The following is a 13,408-nucleotide window of genomic DNA, read 5'->3' on the forward strand; positions in this document are numbered from 1 at the left end:
GCTGTAATTAATCTCTCTATATTTCCCATTTTGGAAAGTCGTGGAAACGCTATTGGATCAAATGAAAACTCAAAAAAATTAAACTTGCTGTAGTCTTGATGTTTTCATTTGAGCTCCATCAGATGAGGCCGTTTACTACCGTTTTCTGGTAACCGTTTTATAAAAGCAATAAGGTACTTGAGGTGTGCTGTATTGTGAATATAGTCAAAGGCTATAGTCGTGTCTAACCACATTCTTCATTCGTGAGGGACTTATTCACAATACAGCACACTAATTGCTTACATAAAATTACTATTCCTCCAGGGGGCGCTTGACATAATAAATGTAAGAAAACATGGAGAGACTCTTAAACCTTAGAGTGAGAAAGCTTTATTGCTAAAGGCAAGCAAACACAGAGTAAATATACAGCAGTCATAGTAAATTGATATCTGTGTCTTGTAGAGAAATATAAACAAAAAATGCCTTTCAAATTGGATTTTTTTTTAAATCTGACACTGAAAGAGAGATCACAAGCACAAATAATCATCCGTATTTATGACAAAAACACTAGAGGAACAAGAACACACTTGAAGTTCAGTGTTCTGCTTTAGATTTCAATACTTTCTGAAAAAGATAAACATATAACAGCATTAAAACTCACAAATATACACGAAAAATCGGTTTGTGAAATTACATTAATTAGGTACAGTACCTGATGTTTGAATTTGTACTTGATTTTTTTCAGCTCTTCTGGATCTGATCTCATAAACCACAATAATGACAGTAGCCACGCCCACCAGAGCAGAGAGGACCAATCGGATCACAGCTTCAGTAGGACCACAACAGTTGTTCTCAGAGTCTGAGAAATGAAAACATCAAACTGAGTTCAGATCAGTCAATAGACTTTAATATCAAAAGTAAAGCATTTAAACAACCTGATATAGAAAGTTAAACATAAACCTAGATGCTCTTGATGTAAAATAAAATGCTAATTAGTAATTTTAACTAATTAATCATGATAAGATACTTCTTTAGATCAACTTTAAAGCTTGCATAATTAACTAAAAGAAGTGAAACATCTATGGTACCTGAGACGAGGGAACGAGATATTGCGTTTGCTAATGCTAATGGGGAAACCCCTTCCTCCAAATACTACAGAAGCCTTAATTAATCACGGCAGTAACACTGGCCAATGGTGTTCAAGAGCGCAAAATAGGAGGGGGCTTCCACCAATATACAAGGTGGCACTTGAACGTCATTCATTCAAAATTTTGACTGAAGCATCTTGATATTGCAAGATCCCAAGCTAGGTGACACAGCAGTATATGCAATGTATCGTTCCTTAGTCTTAGGGAAGTTATGCGAGTAACTGGAAACGTTCCATTTTGATTCAGTTCACTTTTGACATTGCGTTTGCTAATGCTCATGGGGAGCGTATAAAAGCACGACCGTGTTACAGAGAGAGGGGTCCTGGCTTAAAGTATGTCAAGTTTCATAGAGTCTTAATGAGGGTGGCAATGATATTGGCGCTCTTGGTAAGCATAAAGCCCAGTCTACAGGTCCTGGACGAAACCATGTAGGAGATCAGGGAGCGGTAACTAAAAAAATGGCGCATCACACCGGGAGCGGAGCGGATTTGAAACCGGTGTAACATTAGAGGACATGAAGTGCTGGCAGCCCTGGCAACATCACATATCAGTTTGAAATTTTGCTAATTTCAAGCAAAATTATGAATAATGAGGCAATGGCTTAGTGTATGACATATGATCGCAATCATGATAAACTTGATGACCTATATCATAATAATTTGATGAGCTGATAGGGCCAGCATTGAGTTGGTGGTACGTCAGTACAGAGATGTACACAACCTGATGTGCAAGCTCGTCGATGGCAAGGGCTTTAATGGAGGGTCCTGTGAGATCGTCTAGCACAAATGCAAAGTCCCAAGTGGGCGAGAGGTGTTCAGCCTTCTGGCTCTCTTTAAGAATCGCACCACTAGGTCATTTCTACTGACTCGCCGATTATCGACGTGAGCGTAGAAACGGCCACGTACACTTTCAATGTGAATGGCATACGGCCGCTTTCAAAACGGAAAGAATTATTGGTATTGGGCAGTTAAATGGGTCATCGCCTAAAGACACCTTGTGGGAGAAGCCCTGGCATCGGAGATAGTGTTCAACGCAGAGATACTCGAGTTAAAGACTCGGACTTGAGTCGCAGTCAAGTCGCATCTTAATAGACTTCAGACTTGACTCAGACTCGACCAAAAGACTTGTGAATATTTTAAAAATGACTCAAGTCTTTAATCATTAATTACTAGTATAATAAAAAAATGATTTTTTTATTTGAATTGTTTTATAATATCTGCTTTATAATATAATATCTATTTATATATATTCCCCTACGTCTAGGTAGTTCGGACTTCGGACACTTATCACAGAATTTGATTATGGATGTCCGTGTATTGTGCGTAAACTCTGAAATATCATAATGAAAGTCCTATGAAACATGACGGGAGAAACCGTGCCATATGTTCTTTCATTTGGGTTTATTGACATGTCAAATCGGCTAGATGCAAAGAATGTGAGAAAACAATTAAAGACACCGGAACGATTTTATGAGACATCGCATCCCTGTGATGCAGCTGCCTGTTAAAACATTAACAAATAAAATATAGCACTATGCCCTACGATCTTTTTGAATTATATGCAGCTTTTCTCTCTCTTAATGTCTGTCTATGAGAGAGAGAGGAGATAGAAGGATGATAATCTTTTTTTCTTTTTTTTTTTTTTTCTTTTTTTTTATATAGCACACATAATACAACATAAGTTGCCCAAGGTGCTTTACAGACAATATAATAAAACACTTAATTAAAACTATGCATAGAAACAAGCAATAGAAAGTAAACATAAGACAAGATACAGCTATACTATATCACTTACACACAAAGGGCCAAGCCACTTCAGACTGCACCCCATGCAACATCTAATAAATGGGTTTTCAACAATGACTTAAAGACAGCCAACGACTTTGCTGATCTGACAGAGAGCGGGAGGTTATTCCACAGTGTAGGACCGACTCGAGAAAACGCTCTGTCACCTTTACGTTTAGAATTTGTTCTAACAGTCACAAGGAGATTTAAATTTTCCGATCTCAATGACCTAGACGGAATGTATACAGACAACAACTCAGAAAGGTATGGTGGTGCCAAATTATGTAGTGCTTTAAAAACCAAGACAATGATCTTGTAATGCACTCTATACTCGACTGGCAGCCAATTTAAGGATCTCAATAGAGGTGTAACATGATCCGTTTTCTTCGCTGACTTAATCAATCTGGCTGCAGCATTTTGTATGTTTTGCAAGCGTGCCAGATATTTTTTTGTCAATCCCAGCATACAGTGAATTACAATAATCCATTCTCGAGAAAACGACCGCAGAAATAGCTCTCTCAAAATCTGTTGGAGATAAAAATGGTTCGGTTTTTGCTAAAATATTTAAGTGAAAAAAACTAGATTTAACCACCGAATTTATTTGTTTATCCATCTTTAGCTCAGAGTCCAAGATAAAACCAAAGCTTTTAACCTTTTTTAGAGATTTCAACTGCCAGGGGGGTATCTTTTAGTCGCTCAGACACTAAGTGGGACTTTGGGCCGAAAACTATAACCTCAGTTTTCTCTTCATTCAGTTTAAAAAAAATTAGCTGCCAGCCAGTCTTTTACCTCCTCAATACAGGCTAACAGGTTACCGAAAGTATAACTGTTTGACTGTTTTACCGAAAAATAAATCTGAACGTCATCCGCGTAGCAGTGAAAAGACATATTGTGTTTCCGAAAAATAGACCCAAGGGGTAGCATATATAAAGAGAACAGAATAGGCGCCAAAATCGAACCCTGGGGAACCCCACACGATAACAGAGACCTCCGGGACATGCAATCTTTTACACACACAGAGACAGATCTATCAGCAAGATATGAATTAAACCACTTAAGGACATTCCCCTTTAGGCCAACCCAAGCCTCTAGACGCTGCAGTAAAATATTGTGGTCCACCATATCAAACGCAGCACTGAGATCAAGAATCATCAATACAGAGTTTTCCCCTTTGTCCAAAGTCAAGAAAATATCATTAAGCACCTTCACCAGTGCTGTCTCAGTGCTGTGCCTTGACTTAAATCCAGATTGAAACACCTCAGTTATGGAGTTCAACCACAGGTGGTCTTGAAGTTGCTTAAAAACAACTTTTTCTAGCACCTTAGCTAAAAATGGCAGATTTGAAATCGGCCTAAAATTATTTGGGTCGTCCATAGGGAGGTTTTGGCCGTTTTAACAAAGGAGACACAACAGCATGTTTAAAATCAGTTGGACAGATGCCCTGACTTAGGCATTTCTTGATTAAGTGCAATATATTAAGATTTACGGTATCTACGATCTGCTTAAAAAGCCAAGGTGGTATAATGTCTTCTTTTGAAGAGGATGGTTTTAAGTGTGCAATAATATCTGCATAAAGCGGATCGAGTCAGAGGATAAAAATCGCTCCACTCCCTAGGAGAAGTCAAAGGTGACGGAGAGGGAGCATCAGTCCCTACCTGTGGTATATGAGCCCGGATGTTCTCAACCTTCCCATTGAAAATTTTTTGAAACTCTTCACAGGTAATAGTTAAGGAGTCCGGATGCAAATTTTGTAAAGGATTTATAGCCGCATTGATTGTGTCAAATAACACTTTGGGATTATTAGCATTCTTTAAAATAGTCTCAGAAAAAAATTTGTGCTTAGCATCCTTGACCCCTTCTGAAATGCAACCAAAGATTCTCTGAACAAGTCGTAATGCACATGCATTTTAGATTTTCTCCATCTCCTCTCCGCCTGCCTAGACAGTCGTCTCAGGGTGCGAATGTCATCATTTACCCATGGCGGGGAAGTATGATTAGTCTGTTTAACTGTGAGCGGGGCAATAACATCAAGAATTTCAGAGCAGACAGATTTGAATTGCAAGAGATGTTCATCAACACTTAAAGAGCAGAGTGCAGTTTCAGAGCATGTGGTTGCATACTTTCTGTCATAGAGTTCTGTAAACTCACCACTCGTCGCTGAAGTTATTTTTCTAACCCACTTTTTTGTCCGAGGCCTCATTAAAGTCTTTGCAATAGACAGATTAAAAAACACTGATTTATGATCTGAAAAAGGCACTTCCTCAACATTTAAGTCCTGAATGGCCAGGTTATGAGATAAAACCAGATCCAACATATGACCCAATCTATGAGTAGGCCCATTTACCCATTGTATTAAGTCATACGAGTCCATCACATTCACAAACTCCTTTGAGACTGCATCCTTAGCACAGCAGAGATGTACATTCAAGTCCCCAAGGATTAAAAAACGATCAAACTGCGTTGTCAGTCTGCCTAAAAGATCTGAAATTTCTGAAATAAAATATTTGTTTGCCTTGGGAGGGCGATACACCAGTGCAATAGTAATAGGATTTGTTGACATAATCTGAAACACTTGGAGTTCAAAGCTATTGTAACGGGCCAGCACTATTTGTTGACATTTAAAATCATCCTTAAAAATAGTCATAATGCCACCTCCACGCCCGGTTTCTCGCGGTGTGTTAAAGTATAAGCAGTCTTGCGGCAAAAGTTCTGACATCGGTGAAACATCTCCTACCTTCATCCACGTCTCAGCCAAAAACAAGAAGTCCAGCTTGTTTTCCGCCATAAAGTCGTTCAGGATAAAGGTTTTGTTTCCAACCGCCTGTACATTCAGTAACGCCATGTTCAATCGCGCTTCGCTGCTGGTCGTCTGCTGCTCACGGCATAGGGGCCGAAGATTTTGCTGGTTAACCCTTCTCTCGTAGACCCGAACCACCGCGGTGCGGCCAGGAGCAGCCACTTTTTCGGGGATAGCCGGCACAAGCCAACTACCCACAGCTTCCCACGACCGCCAAGTGATTTTCTGCCCCTTTGTTTCAACCGTAGTTTGTCTGGAGGACCCAATACAGTTCCGAGCTCCAAAAATCCGCTTTAATCTGATAATAATTTCGCCACGCTTCCCACGCTTTCTGCCGCGTCTGCATCGTTTAACAACGAAGGGAAGTCGCCGCAGGCAGCACGGAATATCCTCCAGCAGTGGTGGTGGAGGAAGACGCGAATCTTTATAGTCATGTAGCAATACGTGGCCGTCTAGTAGTGACTACGCCACCCCGAATTACCGGGGAAATAATCTAATAAATAGGACACAAGTCCGTTTACTCAGGAGAGGCAAGAGATGTGAGTTCACATTGAAACAGGCAATTTTTATTAAAGAAAGCAATTAAACAAATAACACAATCAATTGTGTCATTTCGTAATCAAAAAGACAACCAAAACAAAAAAAAGAATATGATCACTGCAGGGGCTGAGACCACAGAGAAGCAGGCTAACTATAGCTGCATATGGCAATCAAACACACTTTGAAGAATCACTCCACTACAAAATAGTGATTAAAAATCACACCACACTTATAACCCCTACTTAGGGTGAAGGCCTGCAGCTAAAACCACCAGCCTGCCTCCAGGAAAACCCAGCTCCTGCAGAATACAGAAAAGAAATAAATATAGAAATGATTAGAGATAAGCCAAATCACAATGAGACAAATAATGAAAACAAAAATCAAGTTATGAGATAAATGGTCATCTATAATAAAGACAAAGAAAATAAATATAAACCATTCAAACGGTCACAACACAAAAATCACACAATCAGTCCAACCTACACAGATGATGGGACCAGTTTGGTAGGCTAATTATCACTCCATGTAATAAATCACAGTTATAACAGTGAGGATCATGCGGCTAAGGACTGGTAACAAAACCAGCCACATTCATACAACAAACAAAAAAAACACAAAATTATGAGACCGAATAAAGTAATCCTTCTGGCCCACTTGAGCCCGAAAGAACAAATAAATTGCCTGAGCAATAGATAAAGTGGAGTCCAGCAGTAATATTCGGCTTCCACAAAGCAGCAAACGTGGCTCAATGAAGCATGGATTGCTGACAGCAAGTTGTTAAAGTAGCTGCTCAGCCTGGCTTTAACACGGGCAAAAGAGAACTCCTAAACACAAATATTCATTAACTATCTAATTAAAAACAGTTGCAGATTAAAAGAAACGATCGTAAATGTACTCACCCTGATTCAATTTCGGCGCGCGCACACACACAATCACAGGCACACGGAAATCATATGACAGTCATCTGATGTTAGCGAGTCAATAAACAGCTGATACTCCCGACGCAGCTATGAGGAGACGCCACACCAATGGGAGACCGAAGGCACGCCACACTAAAACGCATTGCAGGTCGCTCAAACAAACGAACTACACAAAAAGTTAAAAACTAATATTAGAACTTACCACGATGTAGGTGTCGCCACGAGAACGCGCACAGCCTCGATGGCCGAGTGTCACACTAAACAAATACAGATGAAGGCACAATGAAACATCACTTAATACTAACATCAAAACAACCGGCTGCACGGCTGACACACATACCTCCGCGGTCTCTTGGAATGAATGACAAAGGGGCGGGCTTTCAATGACGTATCCCAGGGAGCATCCAAAGAGTCTATATACACCAAGGGGCAGAACCCTATTGGCCATATATGTAATAAGGGTGACGTGGCAACGAGTCACTCACTTCACCACAGTCATTTTTAAAGAAGGTCTCAACCGAAGCTTGGATGGATAACAGCTGAGAACGGTCGTAGACCAGCAAAGCGGAGGTATGTTGAAAAATACCCGTTATTTGCAATAACATAAACGCTAAAACATAGACAGACAACACCATAGGTAGACGGCATGCCACATACACCGGCGCCATCTTTCACTAATCACTAATCACTAATCCATTTATTACTTACAGCGCATATCTTAACATATCGCAATCAGCATGCGTACAGTTTTCTATTGACTTGAAACATTCTGGTGGAGCCAGCATCTCCACCAGTTCTGGGAACCACGACTGCTTGGGCCATTTCAGTGCCACTAACTGATTCCCTTGCCATGAGCTTCATGGCCGCCGATCTCCGCCCGTCCCCCGAGGAACAAGATGTAGTGTCCTTCGGGGTATGGGCCGAGTTCAGCGGCCATTGCGCCTGGGCAGTGAGCTGGCGTGAGCTTATCACCTAACCCTGCAGGTCAACATCAGGGGCTCTCGATTCCTTCCTCCTCAGCTCGAAAGAGCGAGTTCATCGCCTTGTATGATGCCCACAAGAGGCCCGAGAGTCCAGCGACTCATATCTCCTCAGTGGGGGCAATCCAATCCCCCAGACAGAAGACACATGATGTAGTCAGCTGGATCCGGACTGTATCCAGATCAGATGGTGGAGCTGTGCCTAGACACGACCACAAATCATCCCTGTAGTGTAAGCAGAAATTGTGTCAACTAGACTCTCCCCTGTAAAGGCCTCATCGACACGACAACCATCGACACTGATCCTCAACAAACCCGTCTCCATACCCACGGGATGACTAAACAGCAGACTTAATATCCATCTCTGGTCATAATTTGAACCGTTGTGCTACTTTATATTTTATTATCACGCAGTAAAATATCCCTCCCCGGGCCCAAAACCAGTCATCTGTGGATGAGAATCTAAAAGAACAAGGACTGGTGGGACGTTGTCCAGCTCCGCCTCACAGACGCTGAGTGAAAGGAGAATTTTAGAACGACGAGAAACCCATATGACACTTTATTAACAGGAAGAACATCTCGTTCTACATGCCATATGCCATTGCACATGCACAGTGCTTTCAGTTTCGGTTTTCAATACGATCAAGTGTTTACATGTGCTCTTGATCGGATTAGAAAAGGAATAAACCACCCCGATCGATTAAGGTGTTTAGATGAAGGCTTTTCTGTCCGATCGAGCCGTCAATCCGTTTACTAATGGATTATTTGTTTGCATGTAAAGTATTGTCGATCGCAGACAGCTCTGCACAAGTTTGAGACGCTCGTGCTCATTATGGTGCGGTGTCCTCTACTTTCTGGCAGTGGCAGTACTTTCTGTGGACCCCCGACTGAGCCTGGTTTCTCCCAAGTTTTTTTTCTCCATTCCGTCACCTGATGGAGTTTTGGTTCCTTGCCACTGTCGCCTATTTCAGCTTTGTTGCCTTTTTTCGCTTTTGGCTTGCTTAGTTGGGTACATTTAATTTAATATTCAACAATATTATTGATCTGCCTGCATTGAGACCATTAAATGAGAACTGAACTGAGCTGGACGATGACATCACGGTTTTCTCCAGAGCGGCTATATATATATATAAATTAACTAAATTAATAACTTTTTTACAACAAAAATAAGCCATCACTAAACTTACTTAAAGGAATACTTCAGGATTTAGCATTAAGCTTTGTATTAGTAGAAAACCTGTAGTATTTTCGAATTACCGTGCTTTCCACCCTCATATACCCTGGCTGAGACAAGAGATTTATGTATTTTTTGTCTGGAAAAAATCGCCATTTTGCGTCATCGGAGGATTTTCTGGCCAGAGGCTAAAGACTACAGCCAGTAGATGGCGTTGTTCCGCATGTTTTAACCCACCCATAGAGGGTGGGATCTCACTCACAGAATGTACACACAGTCAGCCGTCTTTCTTTGGAAGCCAAGCTAGCAGGCTCTTGTTCAGCCTCGGCTCAGCCTCGTCCTGCTCGCCACAGTAAACAATGAATGGCGACTGTAGAACACAAAAGCCGAATCCCGGACATTTTAGGCGATCCCGAAATCCCAGGCAGACTCGTCACGGAGACTCACTGGTAGCCTTGCACTCACTGGTTTTCAACTGCGCACTCTTACCGGTAGGCGTGGCCTCCTAGGGCAGCGAAGCAAGTGCATTCTGGGAGTTGTTGTCTTTCATTCACATAAGCCAAAAATACATTTTCTGGCTTTTCTCAGTCTAGAAAGCTCTAAATTAAAAAATGTCTTCACATTTCTTCTACATAAATGACCTATTTTAAATACAAATTCGTCTTTCCAAATTCGTGAAGTATCCCTTTAAGCTGGACTGTGATGATATTTTCTTTTAGAAACAAACTTTGTTGCATTATTTTCCTGTTATCGCTGTAAAGCTGCTTTGAAACAATCTGTATTGTAAAAAGTGCTTTATAAATAAAGGTGACTTGACTTGTCACGTCTCATGCCCAGCAATTGCGAAAGGCCATCCTTATCCTCATCCTTAAGGCTCCCCAGAACACAGCAAGGGACAAGAAGACATTGTCCACTGCAGCGTGTGGATCATTATAAGTCTTGCTTGATGATAGGCTTCTTGCAGAAGGTTGAATGACGTTCAAGCTCCACCTTATATAGTGTGGGAAGCCCGCCCATATTTCGGGTGTTACCGCCGTGATTAAATACACTGTAAACCCGAACAGCACTACGTCACAGTTGCTCTAACCAACGTTATCAGAAGAATCCATTCAACATTGGCGGACACTCGCAAGCGACCGGAGCAAACTTAATGGAACAACTTGTAAGTAAATCAAACATGTTTGAGCATTTCTTATATGCTTTTTGATTGTTTGAATATCATGAAGAAGACATGTTTCAATCATTGGCAAACGCTGTTGTTACGCAGAACAGTAAAGCTGTGCTTCCCCAGTGCTTTTGATTGCACATTTTGAATACTATTTTAGAGTCACTGCTTAGAGTGTAATTTTAACGTCAAAGCAGGGCAATAATGTTAACGTCTTGAGACTCCCCTGCTTCAAAGCATAGTATTGATATGCTAAAGCCGTCCCCACATTCAAAATTTGAGTATTCTGAACTATCGGGTTTTAGTACTTCAGTACTTTAGGAAGGGGTTTTCCATAAGCGCTAGCAAACACAATGCCGAGGTGAACCGAATTGAAAGAGAAATGAAATTTAACTCACCGTAGAAAGTGAGAATGAAAATCATCTTCATATAGGTGATGTCAAGTTCATAAACTCCAGAGTCTGTGGTTGTGGTGTTTGTGATGGTCAGAGATCCAGTTTCTTTGTCCAGTTTCAGTCTGTCTCTGAATCTCCCATCAAGAACATCATCATATACAGTGATTCTGTCGGCCCGTTTATTGATTTCTGCTATTACAGGTCCATATTCAAAACTCCACTGAATCCGATCGTCATCCTTCATTTCAGTAAGATCATTGTGTAGAGTGACAAAATCTCCCTTATTTACTGATATTTCCTTCACTACTGTCTCAAAACACACACAAAACAAACAGAAACATTTTTTTAAGTCATTTTTACTAAAATAAATAGTTTTAAGTTTAAATTGGAAATTAATATCATCAAACAACAAAAGTAAAATGGAGTTTGGATTAATAATTGTATTTCTGTGCTGATTAAAACATAAAACCGGTGAAATAAATGTTTAACTCACCAGAGACTGTGAGATCGAAACTCTTTCTCTCACTGTTGGTCAGTATTTTATAATATCCAGCATGTTTCATTGTGGTGTTTGTGATGGTCAGAGATCCAGTTTGTTTGTCCAGCTTCAGTCTGTCTCTGAATCTCCCATCAAGAACATTATTATATACAGTGATTCTGTCGACCCGTTTATTGATTTCAGCTATTACAGTGATGCTATATCCAAACTTCCACTGGATCAGATCATCATCCATCATTTCAGTGTCAGAGTTTAGAGTGATTGAATCTCCCTCTTTCACTGACACTAGCCAAACACCATTAACCCCAAACACTCCTGAAGAACAGAGTTTTTCACAGATTAAACCTTAAAAATCACTTGATGTTGTTTTAATGAAGCTTCACAAAAATACATTTAATAATTTAACTGTGAAATTAATAATAATTTGCAACAGCACAAACCAGTAGCGGCTCCTGGCTGTAAATTTAGGTAGGGCAGATTCCGGGTCTTAGTTTATGATAAACACTTTGTAAGCTTTATATCCTAATCGCTGAACACATGAGAAACACTTTTGGCAGAATTCTAATGTCCTTGTGTTATTCAGCCTGAGGGTGGCGCTCTAATGATGATTGACAGACTTCACACATGACAAACGCATATAAATGCCATTATGTAGTATTTATTGCGTCCGAATGTTGTTTTAGAAAATTGCAAGTTTTGTAGCCTAATTCCAGTGAGGAAAATAAAGTCATGTTTATTCTCAGAACAAACACAAAAGAACTGCTGTAAATAAAGGCTATTCACATAAGCTTGTTTAAAATAAAAAGGGTTTATGCTTTCTTTAATTTCATACGCTACTCCATATAGGAAGAACAGACACGACAAATAGTTACTGACCTAATAGAGATTAATATACACATAGCTGAAGCGGACTGATATCGTCTTGTTCTAGAGCAAGATTTACGTAAGGTAAATAAGCGGGTCAGTCTGAAATCTGCACAAATGGCTTTCAATTAGAGCGTTTCATTTTCCACCACAGATTTACATTGGAAGACTGTGTGGCGCTGTTGAGCTGAGGAGGATCTGAGTCCGGCTTGCCCTGCTTAGTATCATGAATACATGCCTGTCGAATCCATGCGCTTCATTTTAATGCCAATCCTAACTATATGCTATATGCTATTGTATTTGACGATAGTGGTCCCTCCTGACAGAAATATTTTATTTCATTAAATCAATCCCTAATAACTGAGTATAAACCTGAATTTAAACTTTTAATAATAAAACAAAAAAGTCAACAGATTAATTACTTCTATATGAGAATAACAGTGAATATTTTTTAACCACATGATATCAGAACAGAAACAACTGAAGCCATAAAAACACATTTAAACTCACCATCCAGACGCCAGAAACACAAGCAGAGCAAAACAGGGAGAAACATCTTCAACGGATTCAGTCCACAAATATGAAAAGACTCTTCAAAACTGGTTCAGTAATAAACAGACACACTGATGTGAAGCTGCTCTGTAGTAAAGTGAAGTGAAACTCCAACGTCAGCTAAAATAACTGCACATCTTTAAGTGTTAATGGGTGTGACTGTCTAACTCTAGCTGATTATTTCACACTCTGAAATGTCACTTTGAGCTCCAGTACGCCTCAAATTCCTGGAAGTCAATGGTGTGACTTTCAGCGGAAATAAACTGACCAATAACATGTTAAAAACATCTTAAAGCAACAGTTTGATCTTGTCATGAGATCCTGTGAGTGTTTGGCTCTGCTCTCTCCTGTAACTCTCTTCAGGACGTTTGTTGTTCATTTCTGATCAAATGTCTCGATTGTTTCTCCTCTCAGACTGATTTCAGAGTTTCTCTAATGGTTTTATGGAGCAGGAACAGATCGCCTGCTATAACTGAGTGTATGAAAGTGTTCTCTGATATCTTCATATGATTAATATTCAACAGCTATGATGCCGCTGAGACGCTCTAAATGCTCACTTTGTTCAGAGTGAACACGCATTAGTGAGACGCTCACACAAAAACACTGATACT

The 13,408-nt window shown here is 40.2% G+C and overlaps 1 protein-coding gene across 2 annotated transcripts; it reads right to left on the reverse strand.

Moving 5' to 3' along the window:
- Positions 1-359: 359 nt before the first annotated feature.
- LOC311084227 (uncharacterized protein) lies at positions 360-12,896 on the reverse strand. Of its 2 annotated transcripts, XM_084116144.1 has the most exons (5): positions 12,756-12,896; positions 11,376-11,696; positions 10,886-11,188; positions 692-838; positions 360-603 (listed from the first exon to the last, which is right to left on the reverse strand). In XM_084116144.1, the coding sequence occupies exons 1-5, from the start codon at positions 12,799-12,801 to the stop codon at positions 587-589; spliced, it is 834 nt and encodes a 277-aa protein (XP_083972270.1). In that variant the 5' UTR covers positions 12,802-12,896; the 3' UTR covers positions 360-586. The 2 variants fall into 2 exon arrangements, with proteins under 2 accessions (XP_083972270.1, XP_083972271.1); XM_084116145.1 differs by lacking the exons at positions 360-603; positions 692-838 and adding an exon at positions 6,267-6,546 and having other exon boundaries at positions 12,756-12,885.
- Between the last annotated feature and the right edge of the window lie 512 nt (positions 12,897-13,408).

This window comes from Abramis brama (assembly GCF_963993115.1).
Source record: "Abramis brama genome assembly, chromosome: 6".
NCBI lineage: Eukaryota > Metazoa > Chordata > Actinopteri > Cypriniformes > Leuciscidae > Abramis > Abramis brama.

What these genes read in the sequence shown, in the direction of transcription:
- LOC311084227 (XM_084116144.1), bottom strand. Translation starts at nt 12,801, where the DNA reads ATGTTTCTCCCTGTTTTGCTCTGCTTGTGTTTCTGGCGTCTGGATG. An exon ending in GTGTTTCTGGCGTCTGGATG is followed by an intron (nt 11,697 to 12,755) that starts GTGAGTTTAAAT and finishes TCTGTTCTTCAG; the next exon opens with GAGTGTTTGGGGTTAATGGT. An exon ending in TTTCGATCTCACAGTCTCTG is followed by an intron (nt 11,189 to 11,375) that starts GTGAGTTAAACA and finishes GTTTTGAGACAG; the next exon opens with TAGTGAAGGAAATATCAGTA.